This window comes from Pungitius pungitius, chromosome 2 (genome assembly GCF_949316345.1).
Source record: "Pungitius pungitius chromosome 2, fPunPun2.1, whole genome shotgun sequence".
Lineage (NCBI taxonomy): Eukaryota > Metazoa > Chordata > Actinopteri > Perciformes > Gasterosteidae > Pungitius > Pungitius pungitius.
The window spans coordinates 1,128,130-1,141,605 of record NC_084901.1 but is presented as its reverse complement, the minus strand read 5'-3'; the positions used below and the strand labels follow the sequence as shown (position 1 = coordinate 1,141,605).

General features: G+C 45.1%; 1 protein-coding gene across 2 annotated transcripts; it reads left to right on the top strand.

Annotated features, from left to right (window-relative positions):
• The first annotated feature begins 1,243 nt into the window (after positions 1–1,243).
• dyrk2 (dual-specificity tyrosine-(Y)-phosphorylation regulated kinase 2) lies at positions 1,244–11,509 on the top strand. 2 transcript variants are annotated; one of them, XM_037462264.2, is made up of 7 exons: positions 1,244–1,375; positions 5,518–5,612; positions 6,420–6,756; positions 6,846–7,009; positions 7,178–7,567; positions 7,653–7,743; positions 8,182–11,509. In XM_037462264.2, the coding sequence occupies exons 1-7, from the start codon at positions 1,336–1,338 to the stop codon at positions 8,835–8,837; spliced, it is 1,773 nt and encodes a 590-aa protein (XP_037318161.1). In that variant the 5' UTR covers positions 1,244–1,335; the 3' UTR covers positions 8,838–11,509. The 2 variants fall into 2 exon arrangements, with proteins under 2 accessions (XP_037318161.1, XP_037318162.1); XM_037462265.2 differs by lacking the exon at positions 1,244–1,375 and adding an exon at positions 2,939–5,215.
• The last annotated feature ends 1,967 nt before the right edge of the window (positions 11,510–13,476 follow it).

The following is a 13,476-nucleotide window of genomic DNA, read 5'->3' as shown; positions in this document are numbered from 1 at the left end:
AATTGCTGATGCGTTTATGAGTCAGAAATTAAAATATAGGTTGGGTATATAATCTGTTAATCTGTGTTTTTTAAATTAACGATGATAGTAATAATGATAGTTATGTTTACCTCGTGATGAAAAACACTCAAGAAGAAGGTGTGGTGATGCTCGTGTGAATGTGCAAGTGTTCTTTGTGATTTAACAAAAATCGGTGAAACCTGAGACCACACACACACACACAGACACACACACACAGACACACACACACACACACACACACACACACGCACAAGTGTCAACTAACTCTCTCTCCTGTGTTTCTAGTGTAAACATGCTGATGGTCTCCAGGAAACCAAGTAAACAATCACACTTTGTGTAGCTGTTGAAGTCCTCATGCAGGGAACGCCGTAAAAAGAGCACCGGTCCGGCCTGCAGCACCTCGGCCTTCATCGGCACCAACCTATTGAGAAGAATCAGTACTGTTGCCATGGTTTCCTGCAGTAATATTTGACAACGGTTTTGCTTTTCTGCCGAGAGCTGGTGGGAACATGTAAATAGGTAAGTGTAGTGACATTCTGCCTATGTCAGTGGAAAAGTGCACCGGTATCAGAAAAACTCTGATTCTCAAGAGTGAAGTCAATGTGGTGCATTCTCTCCAAAGGCCACCAGGGGGCGACTCCTCTGGAAATAAACATGAGTTTATGGTCTCAGTCTCTAGTTTCAAGTCTTCTTCAATGCAGCATGATGTTCATTTAGTGAATGATGGTCCATTTAGAGTCAAACAGACCATAAAGCAGAGGATGCTTTAGGGCGGGGCCTAACGCTGATTGACAGGTTTCAGATATCAGATATATAGTCCAGACGTGTTCACTTCCTGTTCCGTGGTTGCAAAATAAAACACGACTCAACAACCAAGGAGGATTAGAGGCCTTTAAACCTAAAGATCCAATGCAAGAGGTGACAAAAAATGCAAAAAGGAACTACAAAAAATTGCACTTCCTTTATAATGTATTCTACTAAATTTATATAATATTTATACAAAAGTATTCAATAGTACTTTATAAAACAACAGTACTATATTATACCGATATACAATACTGTATTACTATATTAAAACACTACTAATGTTATATCAGATACCATATTAGATATGCACTATACTTTACTGTTATATAGTACACCATAGTAGCATACCATACTATACATAGTATTCTACACCTGATCTCATACTGTAGTTGCACTACAGTACAGTAGAGGAGGAGCAGGGAGGAGGAAGAGGAGGAGCCGACGGAGGAGGAAGAGGAGGCGTCCCGTCCCCCGTCCGTCCGTGTCCAGAGGAGAGGAGCGGCCGCCATGTTGACCAAGAAGCCCGGAACCTCGGTCCTCCCAGCGGGTGAGCACAACCTTTGTAGCCGGCCCGAGGGGCGCCTGAGCCAGGCCAATGTCGCGTGGACACACCGCCGAACCCCGAGCTCCCCCCCCCCGAGCCCCCCGCCTCAGCCCTCACCCGCCACCGCCTCAATCCGCCGTTAAGTCGCCGCTCGGCGGAGCCGTTGGAGCCGCTCCACCGACCGTTGGGTTTATTTTTAGCTAGCGAGCTAACAGATGAGAAGTGACAGCAGCAGAAAGCAGCGTTTCCCGTGTGTTTATTGACGGTTACCAAGGCGTAACAACGCGTAATAACGCCGTAACAACGCACCGTCGCTCCGGGTCTTTCCGGCAGTGTGTCGGAGGCGACGTGCGGTGTCATTCCGGGCGTTTTGGTGTGTTTTCAGCGTGTGTTTGTTCGGTTTCTGGGGTGATTTCTGGCCTGCGGCTCGGCAGACAGAAGTTAAAGCTCGGGCTCGGTTGGGTCAGGGGTCAAAGGTCAGTGGTTCTGGGGTTTTATCTCCACCGTGAGGGAGCTATTATTACACGTTAGTCTTCTTTAGCTTTGTGCTAACTGCTGCTTTGTCAACTTAACGTTATTTCACAGGAGCTTTCCACCATAATGGAGCGTAAAAGGAGTGCTGATAGAATATAGTCATTAGTACTCAGTTAAGATGTAAATATTAATGTTACAGACCGTTAGTAGGGATTATATACAGTATCTAAGCGTATCTGTATTACTATATGTAAGAAACTGTAGTACAAAGACGTATTTTAGGTGGAGGTATACTACCCCCATGTAATGCTTCTCTCTCCTGGCCACCAGGGGGCGACTCCTCTGCTCCCATAGAAGTCTATGAGAGTAATATACAAGTAATATACAAGTAATATACAAATAGACAGATCGCAGAATAAACAGCAAGGAGGATCCATGTAGTATTTAGAACAAAGGGCCGTCAGTACACTGTATATAACTATATGTACTTTATTATAATGAACATTACTGACCTTGTTTGTTTATCCTTGATTATTCACTCATATATTTGTAGATTTTAGCACTATGTATTCTATGCTTCTCGTGTGGTCTCTCATTCCTCCACTTTACCACGTGTCCATGATACTGGTTTCATAACCAGTTCATTAGTGGTTTGAGTCTGCAGCCAGAGGCTCTTTGTCTCCTGTGGGACAGTTTATGCATCTCTATTACATCTCCCAGTTTTAAACTGTAAAGGTTTCATGTGATGTAATAATATTGAGAATACATAGTGAAAATATAAACCCAGCACAGAAGAGTTTAAATGATTTAACACACAAATCAAACAAGCAGAGGAGTCGCCCCCTGCTGGTCACTACACAGAAGTAGAGTAATTTCCTCATAGACGTCTATGGGAGCAGAGGAGTCGCCCCCTGCTGGTCACTACACAGAAGTAGAGTCATTTCCTCATAGACGTCTATGGGAGCAGAGGAGTCGCCCCCTGCTGGTCACTACACAGAAGTAGAGTCATTTCCTCATAGACGTCTATGGGAGCAGAGGAGTCGCCCCCTGCTGGTCACTACACAGAAGTAGAGTCATTTCCTCATAGACGTCTATGGGAGCAGAGGAGTCGCCCCCTGCTGGTCACTACACAGAAGTAGAGTCATTTCCTCATAGACGTCTATGGGAGCAGAGGAGTCGCCCCCTGCTGGTCACTACACAGAAGTAGAGTCATTTCCTCATAGACGTCTATGGGAGCAGACGTGGCTTCTTGTTGTGAACTGAATAAATGCAGCAGAGAGAAGTGAACATTCCGTGCTGCTGTAGAAGAGGGACTTCTCACAAGGACTTGAGGATGAGAAGGAGGCCTTCAGACTTCTAATTATACTCAATGTAGTTGTTGTTACCGTGGAAACTCAGAACCGGTAGATAGTTTACAACTTGGTCCTGAAAAAATATAAATCCTAACAGCGGCCAGTTTAATCTACAATGGGTGGACTTTGTAATCTGCATGCGTGCGGTCATGTTGCTGCAGATGTATTTTTTTATTTGTTTCTGTCGAGCAGCATGTCAGCGCGCTCGACATTCCCAGCTCGGGTGTCGGGTTCGCATTCAGAGCGCCTGTTGGGGATCCTGCATGTGTGCTGGTTCCTGGTACTGGTCTGTGTACACGGCAGCGTGCTCCACAGCGTGCACAGTACAGTGGAGTTAAACACACTCCTGTAGTGTGTGTTTGCTCTTATAAACAGTGCCACCTTATTATTAGAAATAACCGTTATGTTAATGATGATACAAAATAATGATCACTATCTTTGGTAGAGCGATTCATTGAATCCTTATCAATGATTACTTACATCTGGAGTCATTTTTTAAAGAAAAAATTACTTCATTCATTCTCATTTTTCTTTATTCGCGGTTTGTTTTGTTTTCTGTGACAGTAAGTAAATATTTCTGAATTATGGAGAAAACCTGCAGAAGAGAGAGAGGTGATAAATGTTAATCATCAATTAATCAGACTGCTTTTAATGCAGTTTGTGACTTCATCATTTAGTCATTCAAACAATTAAATCTACAGCTTGTATAAATAAAAATAAGGTGAGACTTTACAGAGGGAAAATGTCTCAACTACGGATCATTGTCATTTTAATTCATCCTCTGAACCTTTGAACTGTCTAAAGATGCTCATCAATGTTCATATATATTCAAAGATATTAGAGATATTTTTACATCTGATGAGCTGGAAACCTTTCGCCGTGTGTCTGATGTATTGATAAGCGTCAGAATACTGGGACGATTTATCTGTGACCTCGGTCATTAGCCGGATTACAGCAGGTCGATGCGTCACTGTTAGCCTCTCGTTAGCCGCTCGTTAGCGGGATTAGGGCACAGGCCATCTGTCCCGCTGGACACTTAAAGCTTCATCTGCTTGTTTACTCGATGAATCCATGAAGATACATCGGAGTCACTTTACTCTAACTATTTGGACCCAGATTGGGATTCTGTGGCAAAACCAGATAAGAATGTTGGAAGAGGAAGCTGTTCAAAGGCTTATCAACCGTCCCCATGAAGACAGGGGTCCGCCGTGACCTCTGACCTTTGACCACAGTATGAGGACACATGCAGGGGTTAAAGGAGGTTGCAGCTATGGTTTCAGTGTTATTTATAATATAATATATAATATCGTCCACTTCACAAGGAACACCTGTAAAAAGTAGTACAACAGATCAGTCTTCTTGTCTTACGTGTTATGGGTCATGGTTTTAACTTTATAACAACAATGAATAACCCGCAATAAACACTCTTTAACCCACATAAACCATTTGTAACATTAATAGTTGTATTTTTATCAAATTACCCAGCAAAACTGCATGCTGGGTACAGCTCACAACAAGAAGTAGCTCTGTCCACGTAGGTGAGGACATCTTCACAGTTTGTAGGATTCATAGGACAGTGATAAAAATCTACATTATTAACCAAACTAAAAAACCAAAACCAGTAGATTGGATCATGTAAGTTATTTGGGGTCAATGACAAACATCAGTTACCCTTACCATTACACTGAAACATTTACTGCTCGCTAGCATCGAGACAAACTTCCACCAATCAGCAGCTCTGGTTTGAAGAAACCTCCGGAACCCTTTTGGTTTGTGTCGGGTCGACCCTCTTTGTCTCCTCAGAACACTGAGGTCACGTGTCTGAGATAGTCGCTCCTCGGCCTCCGTGGGACGGATTCCAATCGCTTTCCAGTATTTTGGGAGCTTGACGAGCGTGTTGGGAAACCATAACCCTGCCTGGTGTCCGTCTCATGTGACGCTCGGTATGTTAAGGGGGGACATCGATGGACACACCGTGTCCTCTGAGAGGCCGGACCCTCCTTCATGTCGTTCACAGGTCAGCCCTGGCGACCCGACTAAACATGTTGGCGGTGTTCTGATGGAGCCGTGTTACTCTGCTGCATTCAGTATTCTGCTTGTGTAAAATGGTAGTATTAGTAAGAGTGTCCCAAAGATGATGTTTTTAAATCGTGTCAAGAAGGTACATTTTGGTATGCTACCAGAATTACAAATATATTTGTATTTTTATTCTATTGTTCATTTATGTATTTATATTTTTACTGTGTTCTTGCAATGACCTTTAATGTAACACAAATAAAAGAATACTAAATCTCTGTATTTCTGTTATTATATCTTCAGGCAAAGTGGGCGAGCCGGTCTTCTCTCCGGCTCACGGTGGCTCTCAGACGACGTCGCCCGGCGCGCTGCCTCGACTCCGCAACCACAACCTGACGGTACGACGCTATCTGTGAGGGAGTCTGTTAAGAAACACAGCTTTGCACGCTGTGTCTATGACACCACGCTACTTTCATGTAGTACTCATTTCACTGCAGGCTCTGATAGTCCACCATTTATATCTGTGTATATACACATACACATATATGATCCAGCATCTGTACTCCATACAACTCCAAGGTGAATGTTAGGATTAGCAGATTTTCCCTGTTACGGCTTTTGTTTATTTTCTAAAAATAAATCCTAACTTCGGGCAAAACCAATCAGATAATCAATCATCTTAAAGAGAGAGGCGGGACATTTACATGTTTGATGTGTGTGTGTGCTGCCGCTCAAGTCAAAGACCTGCTGTGTGTGTGTGGTGGTCTATTATTTGAAAGGGCACAGGTGTGTTGGTCACCACGGCGACGGGGAGTGACTCACCTAGCGAGCGACAATGAGACAGCTGTCTCTCTTGTTATTATTGATTAGAGTGAACGAGGTGACACATTATTCATTTATTAAGTAACCACACAAACAGGCTCTGGTGTCGTGTTCAAGAACATCAGGGATTTAACAGTTGTTTTCAAAACGTCACAAACCTTCTTACGGTTTGAACTTCACACGTCTATTGCCTTCTCCTTCCTGCTACTCACCTCCCTTCTCTTGGTCCTTTTCTTCTCACCTGATAAGCTTCCTCCCCTCATCTTCTGACCATAGTCTTCTCCTCCTCCCTCTGTCCGTCCTCCCTTCATTCTCTTCATTCTCCTCTGACATCTCTTTTGCTCCTCCTCTTACGTTTCTATGCTCCTCCTCCTCCTCCTCAGGGAGGCCCGAGAGCTGCCATGTCGCAGGCCGTCCAGCTGTCGTCTCAGTCTCAGGTCACCCAGCTGTACGAGGAGAACACCAACAAGCGTCCGGTGCTGACCTCCCAGCCCAACGGCCTGGCTCCTCTCGGCTCCACCCGGCCGGGCCTCCCGCTGCCGGACCGCCAGCCCTCCGCCCCAGAGCCCCCCCACCACTGCCGGCAGGGCAGCGCCTCTTCCAACAAGTCGACGGAGGGCAAGCCGAAGCCGCCCTGCCTGTCACCAGAGCAGGCCATGAAGCAGTTCATGTCCAAGATGTCCTCTCTGGAGCACCACGAGGTCTTCAGCTACCCCGAAGGTGAGCGGGTCGACACCCCCACAGGTAGAAAATGAATTATCCCATTGGTACCGTCCACCAGTCACCGCCCTCTCCCTCCCCCCCAACAGTGTATTTCGTCGGCCCAAATGCTAAGAAGAGGTCGGGGGTCCTGGGCGGAGCCAACAACGGCGGCTACGATGACGATCAGGGATCCTACATCCACGTTCCACACGACCACATCGCCTACCGCTACGAGGTCCTGAAGGTCATTGGCAAGGGCAGCTTTGGACAGGTAGTAACAGTACCACTATGCACTAGTAGTACCATCAGTACCATCAGTACTACTAGTAGTACAGTAGACATGTGCCGGCTACTAGTTATACTGATAAGGAGAATAGAATTGACCATTGGGACTGTAAATCACTCTTGAATACGACCGTGCTCCTCCTCACCGCTGCAGGTGGTGAAGGCCTTCGACCACCGGTCTCAGACCCACTTGGCCCTGAAGATGGTCCGCAACGAGAAGCGCTTCCACCGCCAGGCAGCAGAGGAGATCCGCATCCTGGAGCACCTGAGGAAGCAAGACAAGGACTCCAGCATGAACGTCATCCACATGCTGGAGAACTTCACCTTCCGCAACCACATCTGCATGACCTTCGAGCTGCTCAGCATGAACCTGTACGAGCTCATCAAGAAAAACAAGTTCCAGGGCTTCAGCCTCCCGCTGGTCAGGAAGTTTGCCCACTCCATCCTGCAGTGTCTGGACTCTCTGCACAAGAACCGCATCATCCACTGCGACCTGAAGCCCGAGAACATCCTGCTGAAGCAGCAGGGACGCAGCGGCATCAAGGTGGGGCGGAGATGTGGAGGTTTGGACCTTTGTGTTGGTCTTAGTCATCAATCCATCTATTGAAACCAATTCTCTCCCCCTGCAGGTTATAGATTTTGGTTCCAGCTGTTACGAACATCAGAGAGTTTACACCTACATCCAGTCCAGGTTCTACAGAGCGCCGGAGGTCATTCTAGGTAAGAACAGGAAGCACAGCTCAGTTAACGGAGCTGCTCTTCAACAACGTAACGCAACGTAATTATACATCGATATTCAATCTTTTACCAAAGAATTGTAGGTAAGTATTTTTGCAATCTTTTCCTACGTTAACGAATCACATGTTATCGCCTTATGTAATCGTAATGCCAAATTGTAACCACCTAACTGCTGGACAAAGCCTAGCCAGGTGTTACTGGCCTTTATGCTAAGCTAAGCTAAGCTTCCAATCTCATCGAACACATTTAACAGCCACAGTAAATGTTGTTTGTGATGGATAACGAATCTTAACGAATTAAATAAAAAACATAATCCAATATGTTGTGAAATACGTCTAAAATCCGATTGGGAACATGTGAAGGGCAATGTGGAGTAGCATAGCCACTCCAGGTGTTAACGGCCAGGTCGCTGCCCTCTAGGCTCCAGGTACGGGATGCCGATCGACATGTGGTCCCTGGGCTGCATTCTGGCCGAGCTGCTGACCGGCTACCCGCTGCTGCCGGGCGAGGACGAGGCCGACCAGCTGGCGTGCATCATCGAGCTGCTGGGCATGCCGAGCCAGAAGCTCCTCGACGCCTCCAAGAGGGCCAAGAACTTTGTGTCATCCAAGGGCTACCCGCGCTACTGCACCGTCACCACGCTGCCCGACGGCACCGCCGTGCTCAACGCCGGCCGCTCGCGGCGGGGGAAGGTGCGCGGCGCGCCTGGCAGCAAGGACTGGAGCGCGGCGCTGAAGGGAGCAGACGACCCGCTGTTCTTGGACTTCCTGAAGCAGTGCCTGGAGTGGGACCCGGTGCTCAGGATGACGCCCAGCCAGGCGCTGCGCCACCCGTGGCTGAGAAGGCGACTCCCCAAGCCGCCGACGGGAACCGCGCCAGGGGACAAGACCTCCTCCTCCTCCTCCAAACGCGGCCCCGCCACAACCGCCGACGGCGCCATAACCTCCTTGTCCAAGCTCGCCACCACCTCCTCAACCACCGCCTCCTCCTCCAAAACCAGGACTAACTTGGCGGCGATCACCGACGCCAACGGGAACATCCAGCCCAGGACGGTGCTGCCCAAGCTGGTGAGCTGAGAGCGGGCGCAACCCCAACGCTCGCCGCGCTGGGAGTCATGAGGCCGTGCTCGTGAGCTAAACCGCCCGGGAAACCAGTTTGGCTGCTCAGACAATCAGCACACTCCACCCTGTAGCTCCGAAACACTCCGAAACACGTCAAACAACATGGTGCTGAGGGAGGGAACAAAGCTTTTCTTATGTTTTTACCACAGAATGTTTTTATCTGATAAATCGACACCAAAAACAACTTTCTTATAATCTGTCCTACAAGGTTTTATCTGCTTACCGTTGAAGATGTTTGTGCTTTAGTGACAAATAAGTCAGATATTTCCTTGTAATACTTAAAAAACAGCTGCACAAAAGGTAACGATTAGCATGCTAATCTTTGTCTCATATCACTACGAAATCATTTTGTTATGGATCAGTTTAGGGAACATGTCGCACTTGTCATTACTTGAATGACAATGAATCAATCCTAACTGAACCATCGACCTGTTAGCGGGCTAACTTTCTTAGCTATCTGTTGTTTTAAAGTGTGTAGTTGGCTTGTGTTGACATGCTAGCTTGGTGTCAGTCAGCTGGCTAACTGTTGACTGGTTAATTACCACTAGTTAGTTGTTTATTTGTCTTATGGTGTCACTTTGCTAACAATTTACAAACTTTGAAGCAGTCAGCTACCTGTAGCTGGCTAACTATTTGCCTTTTTTGGCAGTCTGGTGGCTAGCCTTAGCCTTTTCTTAGCCATAGCCTGTTAGCACTGCCCAGCCTTACGATCACAGACGTAGGAGAGTTTTTAAGCCTTTTATTTTTTGTTTTAAGAAGGTTAGCAAGAAGAGAAGAGTTGATTGTGTGATCGGATTAAGTCCCATCCATTTTCTTCCTTCTTTGATCAAACAAACCTGATCGATAAGGATATGAAAGGGCTGTGAAGATGGGAATGAAAAAGAAGTTTAATGGGCAGGGACAGTCATGTTAAAATCAAAGGCCCTGATCTGAAAAGAAATGGGAAGGTCAGCAACCAAAGTCTGAAAAAATATAACTGTGGCTGCAGTTTTCAATCAGCTAAACCCAAGGTACATTGACATTAAATCAATGACAACCTCAAAGACACGATGGCAAAATAACTATATAATGGTTGTCAACTTCCCACTATTCAGGACCATTTGCTTTGAAAATATTTTAACAATTGAAGCCATTTTCAAATGGACACTTTGATGAATTATTGCTAAATGGAAAGACAAGCTAAATTTTTTTTTTTCAGTGTGCTGATAAAACTCTTCGTCAGCACAAAACAAGTTGCTAAATATATAAATCTTCCATAAAGATGTAGCATCCACAGCTGGATGTGTTTCCCCAATAATCAATTAAAACCGTGCTGCATGGAGGCTTTGGGTCTGAGGATGATGTAACTTTAGCCCCGCAGCAGATCGCCCACTAGCTTGAGAACTCCAAGAAGACTCAGCTGTTTGTATCGAGATGCTTCTTTCCAGGTTAAACTGGATGCTTTTGCCTCGCTAATTATTTAGGGCGACAATGTTGTGGTTTTTATTCTGGGCGAAAGCCTGGGGAGCATCATAAGAGGGAGGATCAACTTAGCTAACGCAACGTTAGCATGTGACTGATAGTCAACGGTGCTCTGCTTTCAATTCAGGTTTTTTTTTCTCTCAAAGTAACAAAACACTTCTGTGGAGAATTTAGACATTGAACATATCAGTTAAAAAACACAAAAAACATTATAAAAAACTGTATAGAAGAAGTGGACCTAGTCACGGTTGAGTCCTCCATCTTGGTTGTTGGAACCATTAGCGGCACATAAGGGCGGAGCTAAATACAACGGAATGCCAACGTTTCTAAGAGACCAATCTGTTACAATTACCTTTGATGAAGTAAAAAACACACTGTGAAGGGGTTAAAGTTGTTAAATGCTGTAATAGGGACCTGTCAATCAGCGTGTAGCTCCGCCCTTAATCATACCCTGCTTTGCGGTCTTTGGCGTCATGTTCGATGCATTCTGGGATACGCTCCCACCTCCTTCCAACCCCGAACCCTAAAGTGGCTGCTATATGTAGCTTTATCGCTAACATAAAATGAAGGAATCTGCCACTTCCTGGTGTGACTGGGTCCTGATGCTATCTATGCTATCTCTAACATGGATTTACACAGCGAGTTTTCTCTCGTAGTACAAGTACACAGTGTTCAGGGTACAGATGAAATGAAAACAATCCAAAAATAACAATAATGTTTAGTCAAGCTATCAATGTGATCGGGGAGGGAGGGTGGGGAGTTATTTATTTACAACAATTTAATATTTATGAATCTAATCTAGATATTTACTACATGTGCAGTTCATACCGTATACTTGAATGTGTGTGTGTGTGTGTGTGTGTGTGTGTGAGTTTGAGTGTGTTGACGTAGCAAAAGGTTTTTTCTTAAAGCTTGTTCCCTCACACACAAACCTATATCGACATGAAAGAAAATCCTGAACGCAACCACAGGAATTCAAGTCGTACTGGGGCGGTTGATGAAGAGGAGGAGGAGGAGGAGGAGTGATGTACTGTTGCACATGGGACAACAGTGACGTGTAACACAGACGGAGGTGATGGTGTAAAACACTGACACCACCTGCTGGTCCGCTCCAATGTTTATATGTTTGTTTTTTAAGGATTTGATTGGTTGATTGTGTTTTTTAATTTTTTTTTTAAAGAGAGCGCTGGGAGTCGTAACCTTGTGCCTTCAGTATCTCGTCGCCATGACAACACTAACCCCCACAACACACACACACACAAACAAGACATTTGCGGTGACATCGGTGGGCAGGTCATTCAGATGTAATTGAAACTTGTGTCAAAGTCAGTTTTGGCGGCCGAAGTCCTCGTTGATTCGTTTCAGCAAAGCCCTGAGACACCCTGTGAACCCCTCGCGACCTCTGACCTCACACAAAATAAACACAACTCCATAGAGAAGTGTGACCATGAAGCAATAGATGATTTTAAATCTAAAATATTATGGTTTTGTTTCAAACAATCAAACACAAACTGAGAAAAGTAAATAAATGATTAACAATTGACAACAATTATTAAAGTTATGGGTTGGTTGTGTTGAGAAAATATTCCTTTAAAAATATAAAGGCCAGTAGAACAAGGTCTTTATTAGTAAAAGGCTTAACACTATATTTTCCCAGCCGCCAGAAAAAGAGGAACGTGAAGTGATGAAAATACACTACAGGTGATCACAATTATGACATGGCAGTAGGCCAGGGAAGCCCGAACTTTATCCGCTCACCAGTTACTTTTCAATCTACCAAGTCACGACGGTGGCCAACGCACAAACTGTGTATGTAGCTTTAATCTGATTAACACTGACATTAAGTGCGTATGTGTGTGTTGCGGAGGGGGGGTGAAACATGGCTGCACAATGTACAGACACATATCAGCCGCCTGTCGCCTCGGAGATGGACTGGCGACAACCCCTGCTGACGACAGGGCTAAGCTAACACTAGCCGAATGACCGCTAGCGTCCAGGCGCTAGCTGCTGCACTGACCTTTGTTTTCTCTACAGTGAAGCTAACCCTAGCTTACTGCTAACCAACCGCTAGTAGCACGTTACGAGTTCATCCCTGTTAGCTTTTAGCATTAAAGTGTTTTTTAAAAGCAGGGACGCACCGATTGTAAAGTTGTGTGCCGACATCGATGTTTGTTTTTGTTGTTTGTTTTTTACCCAACTGTGTCAAGGGGAAAGAAATTGTTATTAAAAAGTTTTTAAAAAACACTATTTTTGAGTGAGCACAAATTTAATCACTTTAATACAACCTCCATTTTCTACGCAACTATTAATGACAACAAAGTTTAAGTGCTAACAAAGCCCAACAAAAACATCCTTTTTGTAGAAAATAAATGTAGTTACTTTTTAAAGCGATTACAAATATAAACAGGGCTAATTTCCACCTTGTCGTCTCAGAGTGTGGTACTCCAACACTGCCAACATTTTCACTTTTATATTTAAACACTTCATTCGCTTTGGCAATCGATGCGTCCCTACTACTTTTTTTATTTGTTGGTACCTCAGACTGCTCAGTTATTGTTTTTATGATTAGCACTGTTATCATTTTTTGTTGTCATTGTTGTGACTAACACCCAGGGCATTTGGTTTGAATCTACCAAAGTGCATTCCTTTACAAAGCTAGCTGAGAGCTAGCTGCTCAAACAGACAGACGGGTCGGGAAGTAAGACAGAAAGCAGAAGGCAAGTGAACAGAAGTGCAACAAGAGAAGCTAACATCTGCACGACAAGTACGGAAAGGAGAATGTGCGATAGCGTTATGTTTTCAAAAAGTTCTATTATAACAGGCTGCAGTCTCACAGAATCATGAAGTCTGGTTTAACTGACATCTTGGTAGCATTCAGAAGCCTGTAGCCTAACTAGCTTGCCAGCTTGTTACCATGCTAGCTAAATAGTCTAATTAGTCTGTGAGCTTGTTACCACGCTAGCCAGGTAGCCTAATTAGTCTGCTAGCTAGTTACCATGATAGGCAGGTAGCCTAATTAGTTTGCCAGCGTCTTACTATGCTAGCTAAGTTGCCTAATTAGCCTGCCACCTTTTGTTGCCAAGCTAGCAAGGTTGCCTAACTAGCCTACCAGCTCGTTACCATGATAGCCATT

Coding starts and splice junctions, on each gene's coding strand:
- dyrk2 (XM_037462264.2), top strand. CDS start 1,336: ATGTTGACCAAGAAGCCCGGAACCTCGGTCCTCCCAGCGG. Junction 1,376..5,517: donor AACCTCGGTCCTCCCAGCGG/GTGAGCACAACC, acceptor TTATATCTTCAG/GCAAAGTGGGCGAGCCGGTC. Junction 5,613..6,419: donor TCCGCAACCACAACCTGACG/GTACGACGCTAT, acceptor CCTCCTCCTCAG/GGAGGCCCGAGAGCTGCCAT.